Raw genomic sequence first — 18683 nt, forward strand, 5'->3', positions numbered from 1 at the left:
AACCCTGAGGCTCCTATCAAACTGTCAGGTACTGATAACAAAGTAGATGGCATCTGTTTCCTTCACACTAATCACTCAACGTCTGATTCTGTTCGAGCCCCATATATAACTTACCAGACTGGTAACAACACTAAACACATACAACACTAATGAACTCTGATGGCCATTCTACCTGTCACAGAGAATTGCATCTATAATCTTTTACATACCCACCAATGGTGAGCGTGTATACGAAGTTCCATTGACATCCGACTGTATATTCAGGGTGCTTCACGTCTGCTTGTAATGTAAGTACTGTTGAATCAAACGTCATTCATGCATACATTAGTGACCATAGCATTGCGATAACCAGGGATGCTGCTGCTATCATGCATGATGATGATCAGTTTCAAGAGGGTCAGCAGGCAGTGAACTTCTTTGAAGACTGATCAGATAGTTCTCTTAATCTTGTCATAATCCCCCATGTATTCTTCCAAACAAATCTTGCAAGCCTGCTATGTGCTTTCTAAAATTCATATACCTGATACAGAAAATGCACTCCAGTAACACTCCACTTTCCAAATCTCTCTTCTTGATTAGCACATACACAACAGTTAACATTATACACTTAGAGGTAAATTGTTGATCACAAAAATGTCTAGTTATCCTGCTACCACTTGACACCATATTCAGTGATATGTGTTGATCCAGTGTGCCACATACTTAACACATCAGTTGCCGAACTGTTTATCTTCCAACATCCATTTTCAAACTCTCACTTATTCCTCATTAGGTCCATACTGGAAAAGACACACTGAACAATAGAGTGACACTTCTTGACGAGTGTGACACTATAATTCTTAGTAAATTTGTTTCATTATTGAAAATTTGTTACGCAGAAAAACAGTGAAGTGGCAAAAGGTGTGAATACACAGTGTGCGAAATTACATCCCCCAAAGCATGCTAAGTCTGCACTGTATGACAAAAAACAAAAGTACATGATGATCAATTTGTTCTTGTTGGGAAAAAATGTATACAAAAACAATTACTGCTTGGTCAAATATACTATTTCTGACTACTGACTACTTATGAGATGAGATGCTGTCAAGTGATGAAGTGCATAACAGCAGGCCACCCTGTAAAACCAAGCTTTACATGATGTTCCTTCACAATAGAATAAATGCTATAGTTTTAGGACGAAATATAAATGTAATCAAAAATTTGTGTGATACTTTTACAGAAATAATAAAGACCTACAGAAAGTGATGCATTAGTATCAAAACATGTGTAAGTAAACAAAAATGGAAAACATTGTTTTGTAGAAGGCAGTTTTTTAAACACCATATTTCCTTTTCAAATATGGAAGAAAGACAACAGCTGCCTAAAACTTTAGTAGGACGATAGTTGAACAATAACACTGTATATTTGTTGGCTATGCCCCTGAAACAGTCAGCTACCCATTGACACCTTTATGGGTTTCGTCTTATACCAGTCTTTTTATTACCTAGCCCATGTCGTAGTTTTTGCTCCATTCAGAATTTTCCACTGTCATAAACTTAAATTTAGTTTCATATTGTTCCAATATTATCATACTGCTTGAGTAAAATTTATTGAGAGCTGATCGTTAATGCATTACTGAGAAGCACTTAATGTCAGTGCTGGTTGTAGATTGTGCTTACATATTAAACACTGTAGGATGAGGATGTGGTTCTGACTTATTTACCTTGCACGGGTAAACTCTGAGACCAAACTCCTGGGCTAGATTACAGTTCAGTTTAATCAATCATTTGTTTTAAAAGAAATGCAGAAACTGGATTTATGGCATCAGTTGAACAGTTTAGAAAATGCCACACAGTGGTATACAAAAGTGGATTTAAACATAGGGAGGCTGACTGCCTTTCAAGGAATCTTTTAGTGGAACACAGCAGCATGGACAAAGTCTGTCATTTTTACATTAAATGACATTGCTGCTGAACTGAGGGAAGACCCAGCATTGCTGAAAACCATAGAAGACATGAAAGAGGAGGAACTGATCAAAGGAAAATTTCAGTTAATAAATGGAACATTGTAGGAGGAGTGCTTTACGATGTTGTATACTAATGTCATGACAGACAGTATTCTATCCCAATCTCTCTGTTAGATATCAGCATATATCGAGAGCATTCCTGCCTACCATCTACAAATAAATGACCTCACAGAACACTTTAATAAGACATTGGCAGGTATGCTCACAATGTATGTATATCAAATAGAGAGATTACGATATAATACTGCACATCATGACATACATACACAACACAGAGAAGCAAGACACTGCCATCTTCACACTGCTCTTTCTGCACCACAGTTGCAATGCTGAAATAGCAATGGATAGATTATTTGTGTTTCAACTGGACAATAATCAGGATGACTCTGTAAAACACCTCATCACTAGGACTGAAGAAACAAGCAACTGGCTTGCATACTGACCCTCGATGCCTGAGAGAGAGAAACTGGGAGCACTATAATGCCAAGCACTGGACAATGAGAGAGAGCCTGGGAGACTTGGTACGAATTTTTACCCCTGTGCAGAAAGTGGGGCTACCAGGAAAGTTACTAAAGCACTGCTTCGAGGCATATCATGTCCTTCATCACTGGTCAGGTGTCACACATGAAGGCGAGCATTATGACCTTTCATCAAAAAGATAAAAGCACAGAGGCGTCGACCATGTCCTCCATATGAAGCCTTACACAGATCGATGATGGGGGCTTCTTGTTAAATGATTCTAAAGGTCTACCAGGTGATTGTGAAGCTTCAGTGGGAGGGGATGCCTTCGATACTCATCATAGTGAAGAGAATGTGACAACATGACTCAAAAACGAACATCCACCAGTGCTGCCATGCAGAAGACCATTAGTTTCATGTTCCATGGATCATTTTGCACAATAGTTCGTAATGATGTGGAATGAGTCATTTTACATTCACATCACAAATTAATTTGTAAATATGGTTAAATTCTGAACATTTCTAGGGTTAAAAAAGAGGGTAAAAAAGAAAGAAAAAGATATACAGATGCTGTGAGTTAGTAAGCCTTATGCACTAACTTTTACACATTAATCATTACACGAATAGAAATTCGTCTGTGAAATAGGGTTTGTTGGGGAGAAACTTTCTCTGTTGCTTTTCAAATTTTACTTTGATGTCTGCCATAGATTTTATATCACTGGGTAAGTGATCAAAAATTTTTGTTGCAGCATTGTGCACACCCTTTTGTGCTTAAGACAACTGTATTGTGGAGTAATACATGTCTATTTTCATTGTGGTATTGTAATTATATGCAGCATTGTTCCTTTTGAACTGTAGTGGGTTATGTACAGCAAACTTCATGAGGAAATAAATATACTGTGAAGTCGTGGTCAGAATGACCACCTCCTTAAACAGATGTCTAAAAGGTGATCATGGGTGAGCACCACATATTATTATTACAATACGTTTTTGCTCAATGAAGACTTTTTCTTAAAGATGAGTTACCCCAGAACATTATTCAGTATGACATTATTGAATAATATGCAAAATAAGCCATCTTATTGATTTCTCTCCCCCCAAGATTGCAATCATTTTAAGTGCAGAAGTGGCAGAACTAAGTTGCTTCGTGAGTTCCAAAATATGTTTTTTCCAGTTTAAATTCTCATTAATAGATTCCACAATATTTATAATTTCTCACCATGTGTTACACTCATCGTTGGTGTAGTACCTCTACATGTGCAGAACTGAATACATTTTTTATTTTAAAAAAAAATTGAGGGCAACGCCATTTGCAAAAAACCAGTCAATGATACTTTTAAGAACTTTGTTTACCATTTCTTCTGTTTCTGCATGTATGCTTGGATTGATTACAGTAGTATTGTCATCTGCAAAAAGAACCACTTCAGCTTGTTGTGTATTAGACAGGAGATCGTTTACATGTATGAGACACAATAGTTGATCTCAGATTGACAAGATCTAGATCCACAGTCCTGTAGTTGGGCTTAAATGAGAACTTTTCTCCAGAAGAGGTAGTGATGCCACTAGATGATCTGCATGCAGTGTGGCATAGTGGATAGCGCCACTGTCTGGCATGCTGCAGGTCACCAGTTCAGACCTGACTATCAGCTATTATTTGTTATTTAACCAGAAGGTTCTTAAAATTTCTTATGATTATAATGTTTTGATACTCTGGCATAGCCGATGTTTGTATAAACAGCAGCACACACTGTCCAGGGGTTCAGTTTTATTCTGGCTGTACATTGGTGTTCATAATAAATTTGGACTTGATTGTGGTTATGACATGACTGTAACAAGAGTGTGCCGAGTGCCTTTCAAAAAATCCATTTGCAGAACGCGGCAATGTGGATGAAATCTCGACCATCACTATATTAAATGGCACTGCTACTCAACAGAAGGAAGATCCAGCATTGCTGAAACCCATAGAAACCTTGAAGAAGGTGAAACTGACCAAAGGAGAATTTCAATTAATAAATGAAACATTTTATAACAGGAACTGTGATTCAGTGTAACATATTCCCTCTTGTAACACTGTTAATACAAAAGTGAAAACTCAGCTTTAAGACATATCTGACAGTGATACATGTGGAAAATGTTGAGCAAAGCACCCAGATATTCATAGCCTTTTTTATGTTGTTGATTGATGTGTTTCTAATGAAATAGCAACAAAAGTTATAATGTGGAGATTTCCTTATTTTCTTCTTGGGTTTGTGCAAGATTTAAATTTTTGTATGACAGTTTTCTAAAACAATCTCATAAACATTACTAAAGTTAGTTGTTATGTTTTGTTTGGCAAATAATGCAAGACCCAGAAATATACCTTGTGAATGAATTGTTGCAGAGGTACCACTTCAAGCATCCTGAACCAAAAAGGCCAGAGAGTATGAGAATTTATGAGTGTCATGTTGGCATAGCTACGGAAGAACCTAGAGTTGGAACATACAAAGAATTTATTAATAATGTGATACCTCGCATTGTCAAAAATGGTAAGTATTTGTAATAATACCTTTCTCCATTTCTCTGTTGGCAAAATTTTATGAATTAGTGTTGAAGTACACTCATGTTAATTAAAAAAAAAAAGGCCCCCTTTAATCACTAGAGGTAGGACGTTCATATTCACAGGACATGTACATTAGTATGTTCTGCAGAAGTGATTAACATTTGAACCATTTTGACCTGCGGATTCAAGGTCAGCATTGATATCGTAGTGCAACATCACCTACCAGTAAAATGTGCTTGCAGCTCCAGACTTGTCGCTAATCGAAAATGTGTGGGATATGGTGAAATGACAGGTGCAGCGCTGTGACTCAACGTGAACTACCACAGGTGAACTTTTGAACTAGGTGAATGCAGCATGGATGCCTATACCACAGGATGCCATTTGTACCTTTATGCACGTCGATTCCATCATGCCTGTAACATGTTATCAGGGCCTATGATGGACCATGTTCCTAATAGGCAACAGGACATATGCTGAGCTGAGGTGACTGAAATACTAATCGTTTCTGCAGAACATACTAATGTACATTTCCTGTGAATATGAACATCCTATCTCTAGTCATTCAAGGTGTTCTGTTTTTTCTGAACGTGAGTGTATTTTCCTTCATGGTAGGAGTTTAGGGTCATTGTTTAGACAAACTAATTTGTATGAGAGTGATATGAACAAGAATAAAAATTTAAAGAGGCTAGTAGGAAGAATATCATAAAATGCAACAAATTCATTGGTAAGTTATGCGATACAGTAACTTCAATTTGATGTTTTTAATATGACACTTTCCTCTGTAAATGAAATTTAGTTTCTCTATAGAGAAAGAGCTATGACTTTTGCTTTTATTACTTGTTTCACAGGCATAATCCTGAGCTTGCAACCTGGTAACTCCTGTGATATGATATTCAAATGTCAGTGGCATTTATAGATATGTGCCTTAGAGAGGAACAGTATTCGTCTTACAAACAAAAGTAGAAATGATAAACATTAAGTAACATGACTTGGGTATTAAACAAATGACTACATTAATTAATTATGACTATTAAAGTAGACACTTTTGCATCATAATTAGACAATAGTACATAAATGTTTTCAGTATCGAATTATTGAAAAGGGGGGGAGGGGGGGCGCAGGCAACTGGAGGAGTATCCAGTATTAACACACCAACTCAAAACTCTTAATTATTTAAATATACTCCAGTTGCTAACATTTAGTGTCATTCATAAAATGACTAGTAATTCTTTCCCTGCAATCATTTCATCTTGTATCTAACCAATTTCATCAGAAAAAAAGAACATCAACATAAAAGAAATCCAGAATTTGCAAGTGATATTCCGTGGGCTATCAGTTATTAAAGAGGTAGCAATTGTTTGAAATTACCTGTCACTGGATAGAGTAAAACCTCCTATTTACGCTTTTCAGTGGACTGATTCAAAAAAGTATAAAATGCAGGAAAATATAAAATACAGGAAAGAATAGGAAACACAAGAAGCTGTAGATTTCATGCCTATTGTTCTGTTTACAAAGACTGCCAGCTTTGGTGTATTAACCAATATTGTGTTAAAAGTTTTATTTACTGTAACTGTATTATGATCGTCAGTAATAAGTCACACATTAGGACATGAATATCTTTTTAAAATGTTTCCATGAAATGCTTTTGCTTCCATGATTTATTTTCACCATTGTACACTATCTGAAAAAAAAGAGTGAATGCATGTTTGTGTACGGTAACACTCAACCACTGCCTTAGAGATAATCACAAAGACAGTGGCTGAGTGGTGACACGTACATGTAGGTTTCCCCTCTTCATTCTGATCATGTCCAATGGTGTAAATAAACCACAGAAGCAAGTCTTTGATGAAACTACTTTAAAAAGGTATTTGTGTCCTAGTGTGAGACTTACTACAGATAATCATTATAAAATCATGACAAAACATGTGACACAATGTGTGATACAATTTGATGAAAGCACTAAAGTTGACAGCCTTCATAAACAGACAACAATCGGCATGAAATCTACAGCTTGTTGCCGACAAGGTGGTCACTTGGTTCAGGGACATCCTGGATGAGAAAGAGGACAGAAATCATGTTATAGAGCATCTTGAGGAGGAATATTTACTTCAGGTCGTACCAACCTAAGGCTTTTAGCAGAAATCTGTATGAAAATCACTGTTAAAGGCCATGATAATGTCAAATAAAACTTAAACTGGAGGAAATATTGTAACAGAATCATTAATTATGGGAAAGCATTGTGCTGAGACAATAGGACTTCTGTTCGAACTGACAAAAATGAACATACCATGTGTACAACTTTGCTTCCTCCATTTTTTTCCCCAACATTTGAGGCTTTAATGAGACAAATTGGTTACAGATTTATCATTCAAAGTATTTTCCATCACTGGCAGCTACTTTCTCCCACCTTTCGGGCAGTGTACGAATCCCGTGTCGAAAAAATTGTTCATCTTTTGAAGCAATCCACGAGTCAATCCAGTTTGTGACTTCTTCATGAGATCGGAAGTGTTGATCAGCCAGGCTATGCGCCATTGATCTAAACAGGTGATAGTCAGAGGGAGCAATGTCTGGAAAATATGGCAAGTGGGCTAGGACTTCCCATTTTAATGTTTCCAAGTACGTTTTGACCTCTTTTGCAACGTGGGGTCGAGCCTTCTCATGCTGCAAAATCACTTTATTGTGCCTCTTACTGTATTGCAGCCGTTTGTCTTTTAGTGTTTTGCTCAGACACATTAATTGCGTTCGATGATGAGCACCTGTGATTGTTTCACTTTGTTTTAACACCTCATAGTACACGACGCCGAGCTGGACCCACCAAATGCAGAGCATGATCTTGGAGCTGTGAATATTTGGTTTGGCCATCGGCGTGGAAGCATGGCTGAGATATCCCCATGATTTTTTGTGTTTAGGGTTCTAGTATCTTACGCCGCGGAAGTCAAACACGCGCCAGAACAAATGGACGTGGTCAGCCCATAGAGGGCTCCGCCTCCGCGGCGGCTATTCCGCGCAGCGAGGGCACCACCGCTACACCACGTGCAGACAGCGGCCAATAGCCACTCCCTCCGGTTTCGTATATAGGGACCCGCTCTGCCCTAGTCCTGCCAGTCTGATACTCGCTCTGGATTTCGTTTCTATCTCGGCGGTACTGCGCTCTGGTCATTGCTCGTTGTTGACCTTTGCCTGGCTCTGGTTCTGAGTGGATTTGCTGTTGGTGTTTGGTGTTGTGGTTTCCACAAGCCTCCGTTGTTTATCTCTTCCTTGTTGTGTCGGTCGTGGTCGGTTGTTGTCAGTTATCATTGGTCTGTCGTCCGACTCGTCTTGTGTTTACTCGGTGGTGCGTGCTCCACCGCCGCCGGCTTCCCCACCTGGCGGCTCCGATCTGCAGCCCAAGGCGTTTCCGCAGTTGGTTTTGGTTACTACAAGGGTTATCATAATGAACCCATTTTTCATCCTCGGACAAAATGCGATGCAGAAATCCCTTTCATTTTTGCCTCTGAAGCAACTCTTCACAAACGCCATTCAACGTCTCTTGATTTCAGCTCGCACAGGACTCAAATTCCTTCTTTCTGAATCATGCCCATAGCCTTAAGGCGTTTTGAAATGGCTTGCTGTGTCACTCCCACTAATCGTGCCAATTCTTCTTGAGTTTGACGCTGAGTATTCACTCAGCAATGTCTCCAATTCTGCATCCTTGAAAACATTCTCTCTTTCACCACTGTGTCGATCTAAGATGTTAAAATCACTGTTCTTGAAGCATTGAAACCACTCACAACACATTCTTTCACTAATAGCGTCCTTACCATACGTACTTGAGAGCATTCGATGAGACCCGGCCACTCTTTTCTTCATGAAAATGAATGCAAATGATGAGAATTAGGCTCGTAAACTGACATTTTCAATCAAGAACAACTTTATGATGCAGGCACAAATAGACTAATGTTTGAATGAGGTTATGTTGACCGAGGTCTAAGCTAACTGCCTGACATCTGCGATCTGTTTCTTTCGACCGCTACTTACTGTTGTAGCCACCTATCGGCAAACGGTTGAAGCAAAGTTGTACACCTCATAAAAAGCTGTAAAATATGAAGTGGAGGACTGTAAAATTGGGGTTTTACTGTAAATGGTTTATGATATTATGTAGGGGAACTTAGTTGGAAAGGCCGAGGGTTCCATCATAAGAATCGTGGAACAGTAACGCACAAAAAAAAAAGTTTTTACATGAAACAAACTATGAGGACAAAAGTCTCTAGACATGTATTGCCATGAATAGAGGCATAAATTGCTCCTCAATGCAGAGATATAAGCCATATAATTAATGATATGAAGGCCCACCATCTGTTACTGTGGCAGCATTTAATCTTCAGAGATTATTCTACCTTGATTTCTGTCACACTGAATGACCAATATGTTCTGTTGTTGCTGCAGTATAGTGAATAACTGTTATCAGTTTCCCGGAGAAAATTGATTTCCCACACTCTTTCATGTCAAATATATTTGATAAATGTAGGCCATGGCTAACAAGTCCACCTCAGTTGCTTTGAACCATGATATTAAGGTCTTCCTTTGGAGACAAAAACGTAGTGATACAGAAAAACCTGACACTAAACTGTTTTAATAGTATCAGAACACTCCTATTATATTTAATGAATATCTACATGCATTATGTTACCAACCAAAATTGATGATCTCTGCCTAAACCGTGGAAAACAGTTAAAGGCTGTCACGCCACCACCCTGTTTCACTGCCACCCACATTACGTTCAGGTAAGTAGTATTTGCCAGGCATTCACCATGTCCACACACATCCAGCTAAGTGCTAGTAATGTTCTGTGATACATCACTCCACATAAATTCCATCCACTGTTCCTCAGACCAGTGACACCATTGTCTGCATTATTCCAAGCAGTGCTCCGTATTTTTCCTAGTGATCAGTTGGTTCTAGGTAGCAAACTGTGTGTCCTGTCATATCTTTATGGACTGTTATGTTTCTGATCTCTCTTCCACTGCTGCAATAGAAGTCATAATAAATCACAAGGATGTCTTACAATGAGTTCTTACCATATGCTTCAGGTTTCAGCATTTTACATCAATTAATATTTTAAGATTGCCGCAGTAATGTCTGAATTAGTGCTTTCCTGACGTTCCACATCGGAATAACATTACTGACAGAGATTCCGGGCATACCTGTACATAACTCCTTTGAAGCCCTCAGCAGACTCAATATTGTCAGTTGGCAGTTGGTTTTGACAATATTCCTGTATTCATGTTACAGCAGACAGACAGATTTATCTTGCCCTCAGGAATTACATTTATTGTTAGCCATAGTGCAACCAATTCTGACACATCATCTGTAGGGGCACACATACTAGTTCAGTTAATACGGTAACTGAGGCATTTTGTGAGTGGTTAATTATGAAGCTTGAAGTGGATGTGGTTTTCCCATGTAGACAAGCTACATTTCTGCTTACATTGATCTGTGAATAAACATATTGCCATATTTGGTGAACATAAAGCCCAAGGTAAATTCTTAAAAAAAGTTCACCCCCAGATGATAGTGATGTGATGTGATGTGATAGTTACGTGTTCAGTTTTTGAACCAATGAATCAAATGGGTAGTGAGAAGTTATGCTTTCAGCAGGATGGTACAGCATGTCATGCCACTATGAGACGTTTTTCTTTGCGAAATGTTCAAAAGCCACACATCTCAATTTACAGGAACCAAAAGTAACCAACAGAATCAGATGATTTAACATTTTTGTGATTATTTTATGTAAGGGTACATAACTACAACATTTATATTAAGACGAACCTTACACTTCAGTAGTATAACATACGCATGAAATTTAAATTGTAGTTGATGGCATTGTTGTCAGTATGAGCATGTGCATTGTTATGGTGCAAGTACAAAGCAAAAGGATGTAATTCAGGGTATTGGAGACAAGATCTTCAAAATGCTTTAACAACTGTTCTTAATGGAGGCTTCATGTTCATAAAGCATTCCATAGCAAATAAATAAAATAAAAACAATAATTTTCCCCAGGGACTGGCACAAATGCAGCCTTCATTGGTGCTGGTCAACTAATATGACTTGAGTGTGCTAGCTTCTTCACTCTTGTGCTTGTAATCATAAAGCCATCTTCCACTGCGATGAATGATAGTGTTAAGATAGACATCGCTTTGTTATGCTTTAAGTGTAGTGGAATTCCCGACATACCTTGATTAGTGCCTGCTTCTGTTAAGCATTAGCAGTTTTGACAATCCTTGTTAGGAGAAATTTTCATGGTCAAGTTGGTATGAAAATTTGGTAACTACTTTGGTGGGGGGGGGGGGGGGGTTAATAATTACCATTTCTCCCAGTGTATCCAATATTTCCTGCTGATATCCCTTTACAGTGATGGAAGTCAACTTATTATTGACTTGTCATCTTTTTGAAGATGACTTCTAATACAAACTCGTGGAGTTACCTAACATACGTCTGCTTTCTATTAAGTTATATATGAAGTAATCTAGCCAATAATCATACTTCCTGCGGATAGAATTTCAGCTTCCGCAATTTGTCATTTACACAATTGGATTCCCAAGAAAATCTCAGAAAATCTTATTTGATAATTTTTTTTTTTTTCGGATTAAAGGTAACCACTCGCCAAAAAGAAGGGTTGAGTCAGCAATGGGCGCCTTTGAGTTAGATCACACACACACACACACACACACACACACACACACACACACACACACTGCCAGCTACACTGATAGTGTCAATGCTATTGTGTGTCAGGTGGGCTGATTGTGGTGGGGGTAGTGTCGGGTGGGGTGGGTAGAGGGAGGGGAATATGGGAGGTAAGGAGAGGGACTGGGCATGGGTGACTAGAGGCTAAGAGAGAGACGACTTTTCCAACTAGAAATGCATGAGGGAGGGGTGGCAGGAATAGTTGTAGCAGTCGGTGGGGAAATGCACACACTGAAGGCTATGTGGGACATGAATTGGGATGTGTTGTAAGGACAACTCCCATCTACATAGTTCAGAGAAGCAGATGATGAAGATTAGGATGGCTTGGGTTGTGAAGCAGCCATTGAAACTGAGCATTTTGTGCTCATCTGCATGTTCTGCCACCAGGTGGTCAACCTTGTTGTTGACAACAGTTTGGCAGTGGCTCTTCCCCCTGGTGGACAGCGGGTTGATATTACCAAAATAAAATGCTATGCAGCGTTTGCCAACCTGTTTACGGAAAAAAATCTCTCCCACACAGCCAAGCAACATGTGGACGATGTATCTGCTGTGACAAGAACTCCGTTGCCCAGTATGCTGAAGGTCTCACAAAGGCCTTTGCAGGCAGGCAATGCCTCTCAAACCTAGTCTACAAACAATTTCCCATGCCATTTCCTGACACTCCCCAATCCTGCCACCACCCCTAAGAATCAGTTACAAAGGAGCACCCCTCTTGCCACTCATTATCACCATGGACTAGAACAACTGAACCATATCCTTCACTAGGGCTTTGATTATCTGTCGTCGTGCTATGAAATGAGAGATGACCTACCCAGGATCCTTTCCACCCTTCTTAAAGTGGCGTTCCATTGCCCACCCAACATACACATGGTTCTAGTCCATCCCTGTCACTCCTACTCCCAATCCCTTGCCACTGGGATATGATCCCTGTTCCAGACCAAGATGTAAGACCTGCCCAATCCACCCACCCAGCACTGCCTACTCCAGTCCTGTCTTACATTTATCCTATCCTATCAGAGGCCAGGCAACCTATGAAAGCAGCAATATCATATACCAACTCTGCTGCAAACACTGCACAGCCTTCTATGTTGGTATGACTACCAACTAGCTGTCCATCAGGATGAATGGCCACCACCAAACTATTTTCAGGAAAGAAGTTGATCACCTCGTTACGCAACATGCAGCCGAGCACAACATGCAGCCGAGCACAACATGCAGCCGAGCACAACATGCAGCCGAGCACAACATGCAGCCGAGCACAACATGCAGCCGAGCACAACATGCAGCCGAGCACAACATGCAGCCGAGCACAACATGCAGCCGAGCACAACATGCAGCCGAGCACAACATGCAGCCGAGCACAACATGCAGCCGAGCACAACATGCAGCCGAGCACAACATGCAGCCGAGCACAACATGCAGCCGAGCACAACATGCAGCCGAGCACAACATGCAGCCGAGCACAACATGCAGCCGAGCACAACATGCAGCCGAGCACAACATGCAGCCGAGCACAACATGCAGCCGAGCACAACATGCAGCCGAGCACAACATGCAGCCGAGCACAACATGCAGCCGAGCACAACATGCAGCCGAGCACAACATGCAGCCGAGCACAACATGCAGCCGAGCACAACATGCAGCCGAGCACAACATGCAGCCGAGCACAACATGCAGCCGAGCACAACATGCAGCCGAGCACAACATGCAGCCGAGCACAACATGCAGCCGAGCACAACATGCAGCCGAGCACAACATGCAGCCGAGCACAACATGCAGCCGAGCACAACATGCAGCCGAGCACAACATGCAGCCGAGCACAACATGCAGCCGAGCACAACATGCAGCCGAGCACAACATGCAGCCGAGCACAACATGCAGCCGAGCACAACATGCAGCCGAGCACAACATGCAGCCGAGCACAACATGCAGCCGAGCACAACATGCAGCCGAGCACAACATGCAGCCGAGCACAACATGCAGCCGAGCACAACATGCAGCCGAGCACAACATGCAGCCGAGCACAACATGCAGCCGAGCACAACATGCAGCCGAGCACAACATGCAGCCGAGCACAACATGCAGCCGAGCACAACATGCAGCCGAGCACAACATGCAGCCGAGCACAACATGCAGCCGAGCACAACATGCAGCCGAGCACAACATGCAGCCGAGCACAACATGCAGCCGAGCACAACATGCAGCCGAGCACAACATGCAGCCGAGCACAACATGCAGCCGAGCACAACATGCTCAGCTTCAATAACTGCTTCACAGCCTGAGCCACCTGGATCCTTCCCTCCACCATCAGTTTCTCTGAACTACACAGATAGGAGTTATCATTAGAACTCATCCTCCAGTCCGGTAATCATCCTGGTCTTAGTCTCGGGCAACACACTGTCCCCGCACCTTCCACTCAACAGTTTTTCGTTTCTCCATCCTATTACCCCCTCCCAATTCACATCCCGATGCAGCCTTCAGCGTGTGCCACTTCCCATCGACCGCTACAACTGTACCTGACACCCCTCCCTCCAGCACTCTAGCCAGCAAACTGGCCTCCCTCTTAGCCACCCATCCCCAGTCCCTCTCCTTACCTCCCTCTCCTTACCTCCCCCTCACTCTCCCTCAACACAACCCCCCCTCCCCCCCCCCCCCCAAATCACAACCAGCCCACCTGCTACGAAATAGCATTGGCACTGTCAGTGTAGCTGGCACAACGTAGGTGCAGAGGCACATGTGGGCATGGGTGTGGGTGTGTGTACTCTACCTCATCAAAGGATAAATCTGAAAGCTAGCAAGTTTTTCTTCTTTTGTGGATGCCTATCAACAACTCACCACTTCTGCTTTTCGGCGAGTGGTTTCCTTTAATCTGAAAGTATTTACAATCTACAAGAACTTTCGTACAACATTTAATAATTTTTTTTTTTTTTCATTTAAATATTTGATTTTATGGCTGATGAATTGATAAATGGCCTTCTGGAAGCCAAAGATTGATGACATCCCATATATGAGTGCCACCAATGCTTTCAAACTCTGTTCCAAAATATGGAATTGTACCACAGAGGTTAGTGGAGAACTCTGTAAGATGATGTGAAGATCACTGTCCTTGTTACAGCAGAGCAGAATTCCTTTAATTACGTTTTTAGCTATTTCTTAAGGGCTTATTTTGTTTTTCAGTGTTAGAATATCTCTCTCTCTCTCTCTCTCTCTCTCTCTCTCTCTGTCTCTGTGTGTGTGTGTGTGTGTGTGTGTGTGCGCGTGTGTGTGTGTCTTTCTTTCACTGTCCACACACAGGAAAAATTAATGATATAGCATTGGTGGCTGTTAAGCAAGTGCATTCAACAAATTGACTTGTGGCCCCATAGCTAGAATGTTTATGAGCACTGCAATACTGAACAGGCATGCCAAAACTTGTAGGAATTTCTGGCAGTAATTGTGGAAGGTCACTTTAAAGAAATCCTTGCAAGACAATTCTGAGACAATATGTTCAATTAATTTATTATCGGTATAACTGTCCTCTATATTTACAGTGAGGTGATGGCAAAAATACGCCTGTTTAATGAAATTTTCTCAGGCTGTAATTCTAAGTTCAGGAAGTTGCAGCAATTACTTTGAAAACAGCTGTCTATGTGTACCATTCAGTTGTTGATTTCCTTGTGAGTTTTTTGCTGCTGTCTCCAACAACTGAAAAAGAAGTCATGACTAAAGACTACAGTTTCAATCGGGCATTAAATCCCAGTTAAAGGGGCTGTATAGAAGCAGATAAATATTGTAATTCTGAAAACACAAACTTTTGACCAATTTAAGTTGTGAAATATTACACTTCATGTAACAACCTTCTTATTGTGTACTATCTAATATAGCATTGAGAGTTGAAATTAATGTTCGTGAACAACGAAAAATTAAAATGTTCGTTGTAATGAATAACCATTATTACTTTGTAATATCAGCAGTGCTGTTGTGCAATAACAGCAGTTTGTCAATTTAAATAGATTTTGCACCATTTTTGCTTTTTCATGGCATCAGACACCACTGACCTTAAGGAAAATTCTGCAACTATATTTTATGAATGTATTATAATATGTGAGAATGCATTGGTAGAAGTGTTCACTTTTCTACAGAGGATGAAATTCTGTGGTAGTGGGAAATTTACCATGTAAAGAGTGTTTTCCTGTGGATGTCCACCCATTTGGCAGCCTTATATGGATAAAGTAAGATTCACAACAGACTGGGCACCCTCCTTCATCACAAGTATGGAATGCAAAGTGTAATCACCCTGTTCACACATTACTTCATCTCTGAGGAGTGAGGTCAGTGTGTTCCCAGCAAGGTATGTGGCCCAAAAGCAAAAGTAATAATCTACAGTTGACTAAGTAATGTGTTTGACTCTATTGTACTACTTTTCACATTTCTAAATCAAAACTGGCAATGCAAAAGATTTTGGTGCATTTGGCTTGATAAAAATTCCTGAAGTGTGTCCCTCATAGCATGCTACATTTTAACAGAGTATAATGCAATTCCATTTAACATGCAGACATGAATCAGTGTGGATATGGTTACAGGAGACGAAATAGAGATATTGATGGTGTATTTTCCCCCTTTCTTCTCCATTGTGCTGTTATATGGGTAAGGAAAAATCTGGTGCTTTGTTCTGAGAAAATTAGCAGCCATGGTGTGGGTGCCTTGTGCATGAAATTTTATTTATTTGAATCATCTGTAATTTAAAATTGGAAACATAATTGTCTTTTTTTGGAAAAGAGAATTTGTATTCAACTTGTACTATTTACTTACAATATGATTATAATAAAACATGCCCTACTTAACCATCTCTGTGTGGAATGCAGAAGAAGCACACTTGGGGAAATTTTACTGCAAACATTGCCAAGGACATGGACAAAATAAAAAATCAGTTTCATAGAAATACTTTTATGTTTCTGCCTGGTTTTGTGGACACAGTATCTATGACTCCATATAGTGTGCTCAAAATGTTGCTATTTTTTGTCTGAGACTGTCCAAAAGTGTAAGGTAACACACTGCAAAACTCCATGAAGCATCTCTCTGGGTATGGATAATAAGTCTTTTTACATGATTTTCTTTATGTAAGAAAATGAAACACCTATAGCTGTCCTTATGATGTCATTTATTGTATGGCTACCAGTTTCGGTGCTTCGTGCGCCATCTTCAGGCCTTAGCTGATGCTGAAGGGGTTATGATGTTGTCTCTCCAACTATCGACTCAATGATAGCTGATGACTAGAAAGAGAACATCATGGTTGCAGATTGCATAAACCAGTTATAGATGCTGGCACTGATGCATCATGTATACGGGTGGTGTGAACCTCTTCAGCATCAGCTAAGGCCTGAAGCTGGTGCACTGAAGCACCGAAACTGGTAGCCATACAATAAATGACATCATAAGAACTGCTGTAGGTGTTTCATGTACTTACATAAGTAAATGGCCGATATATTCCAGACCTCCAATCACGAGGATGGACAGACAAAAACTTGATTTTCTGTAGATTGATGCAAATCGAGGTTTTCAGAGAGTCTTAAAACCAGAACTCACAGCATTTTGAGAGCCAGTGAATGAGGCAGACATTTATTTGAAAACTTTGATCTTAAATATAAACAGCACAATGTATTCTCTGCAAAAGAGTAAGTTCCCCTCTCATTTGAAAATGATGGGCTAATAATTCATTAGTAAGCAAGTGTACAGTCAGGAAACTGCTGAACTGGGAAAGAATTGTACAGTGGAGCCTCGACATGCATGGAAACAGTTGTGGTCAACAATTTTCTCCAGTTGTAAGGTGGAGATGACATATTGGGGAAGCAGTAACTGTGGGACCAGTAAAGCTGGCCACAAATCCACATCACACAGTAGCTGAGGAATGTAATACATTCACTAAGTGAGGAAGCTTATTGATGGTGATTGTAAGCAAAGATTAATAGCATATAGTATTTTGTTGTCTTCACCAGTCATAGAAGTACTACTTCATCCCATGTCTTCCAATGATAGGTGGTGTTGAATTCAATCTGTGTAAGACAACAAAGAACAAAGTCAGTTTATTAGTGTACAATTTATTATATAAGGTACCATACATATGAATCATGAATGGAAACAATTTTAAAATGTTCTGCAGAATTTTTGGAGCCACATATTTTTTAGCTGCTCTGAAACAGTTTTTGTATTGCTCAGTAGTCAGCGGTTGATTGCAGCATTATCTGCCATGGTCACGGCCACGTAATCAAACATATGTGGCATAATTGGTTGCCAGTCTGCTCTTGGAACGACATCCAACTATCTGGTTTCTTCAGGTCTCAACATATTCAGCAGGGCATGTGGGGAGTAATGCCTCTTCATAGCACTTGACAATGTTCTCAAAGTGCCATGTGATTTGTCCAGTACTTTCATGCAACTAGTTGCAAAGGCTATATTTTCTCATTGAAGCCCAAATTGAGTGTTCATTCACCGAACAGTTTCTGGTCCATAAATCTATCGGCACCTTGTGATGCAGTGTGATGGTAATGGAAGCAGTAAAACATGCAAATATTGTCTGTCGGTCCATTATGGCCAGGGGACATCGGCTGGTACGTATTTCTCGATTCAAAAAACTTTACCAACAGCCGTATATTTTGGGTTATTTTATTTTATGTATCAAATGCTATCAGTTTCGGCAATTCAATATTGCCATCTTCAGGTCCCACACACTTTTTTCGTATTAATAAGCTTATTGTGTGGTGCCATAAAACTGGAACCGTAAATCCAAACAGTTATGCAACTGATTCATATGAAAGGGTGACGCTGACTGAATCAGTTGCATAACGGTTCAGATTTATGGTTAGTTTTGTGGCATCATACGATAAGCTTGTTAATACAAGAAAAGCATATGAGGCCTGAAGATGACAGTATTTAATTGCTGGAACTGGTAACATTTGATATATAAAATAAAATAAC

The 18683-nt window shown here is 40.3% G+C and overlaps 1 protein-coding gene across 1 annotated transcript in view; it reads left to right on the forward strand.

Moving 5' to 3' along the window:
- LOC126470057 (1,4-alpha-glucan-branching enzyme) overlaps positions 1-18683 on the forward strand; it is a 107664-nt gene that overhangs the window by 35825 nt on the left and 53156 nt on the right. The window contains exon 5 of the mRNA XM_050097562.1: positions 4845-4989. Coding sequence (XP_049953519.1) covers positions 4845-4989 — 145 coding nt within the window. The remainder of the gene's footprint in view (positions 1-4844; positions 4990-18683) is intronic.

This window comes from Schistocerca serialis, chromosome 3 (assembly GCF_023864345.2).
Source record: "Schistocerca serialis cubense isolate TAMUIC-IGC-003099 chromosome 3, iqSchSeri2.2, whole genome shotgun sequence".
NCBI lineage: Eukaryota > Metazoa > Arthropoda > Insecta > Orthoptera > Acrididae > Schistocerca > Schistocerca serialis.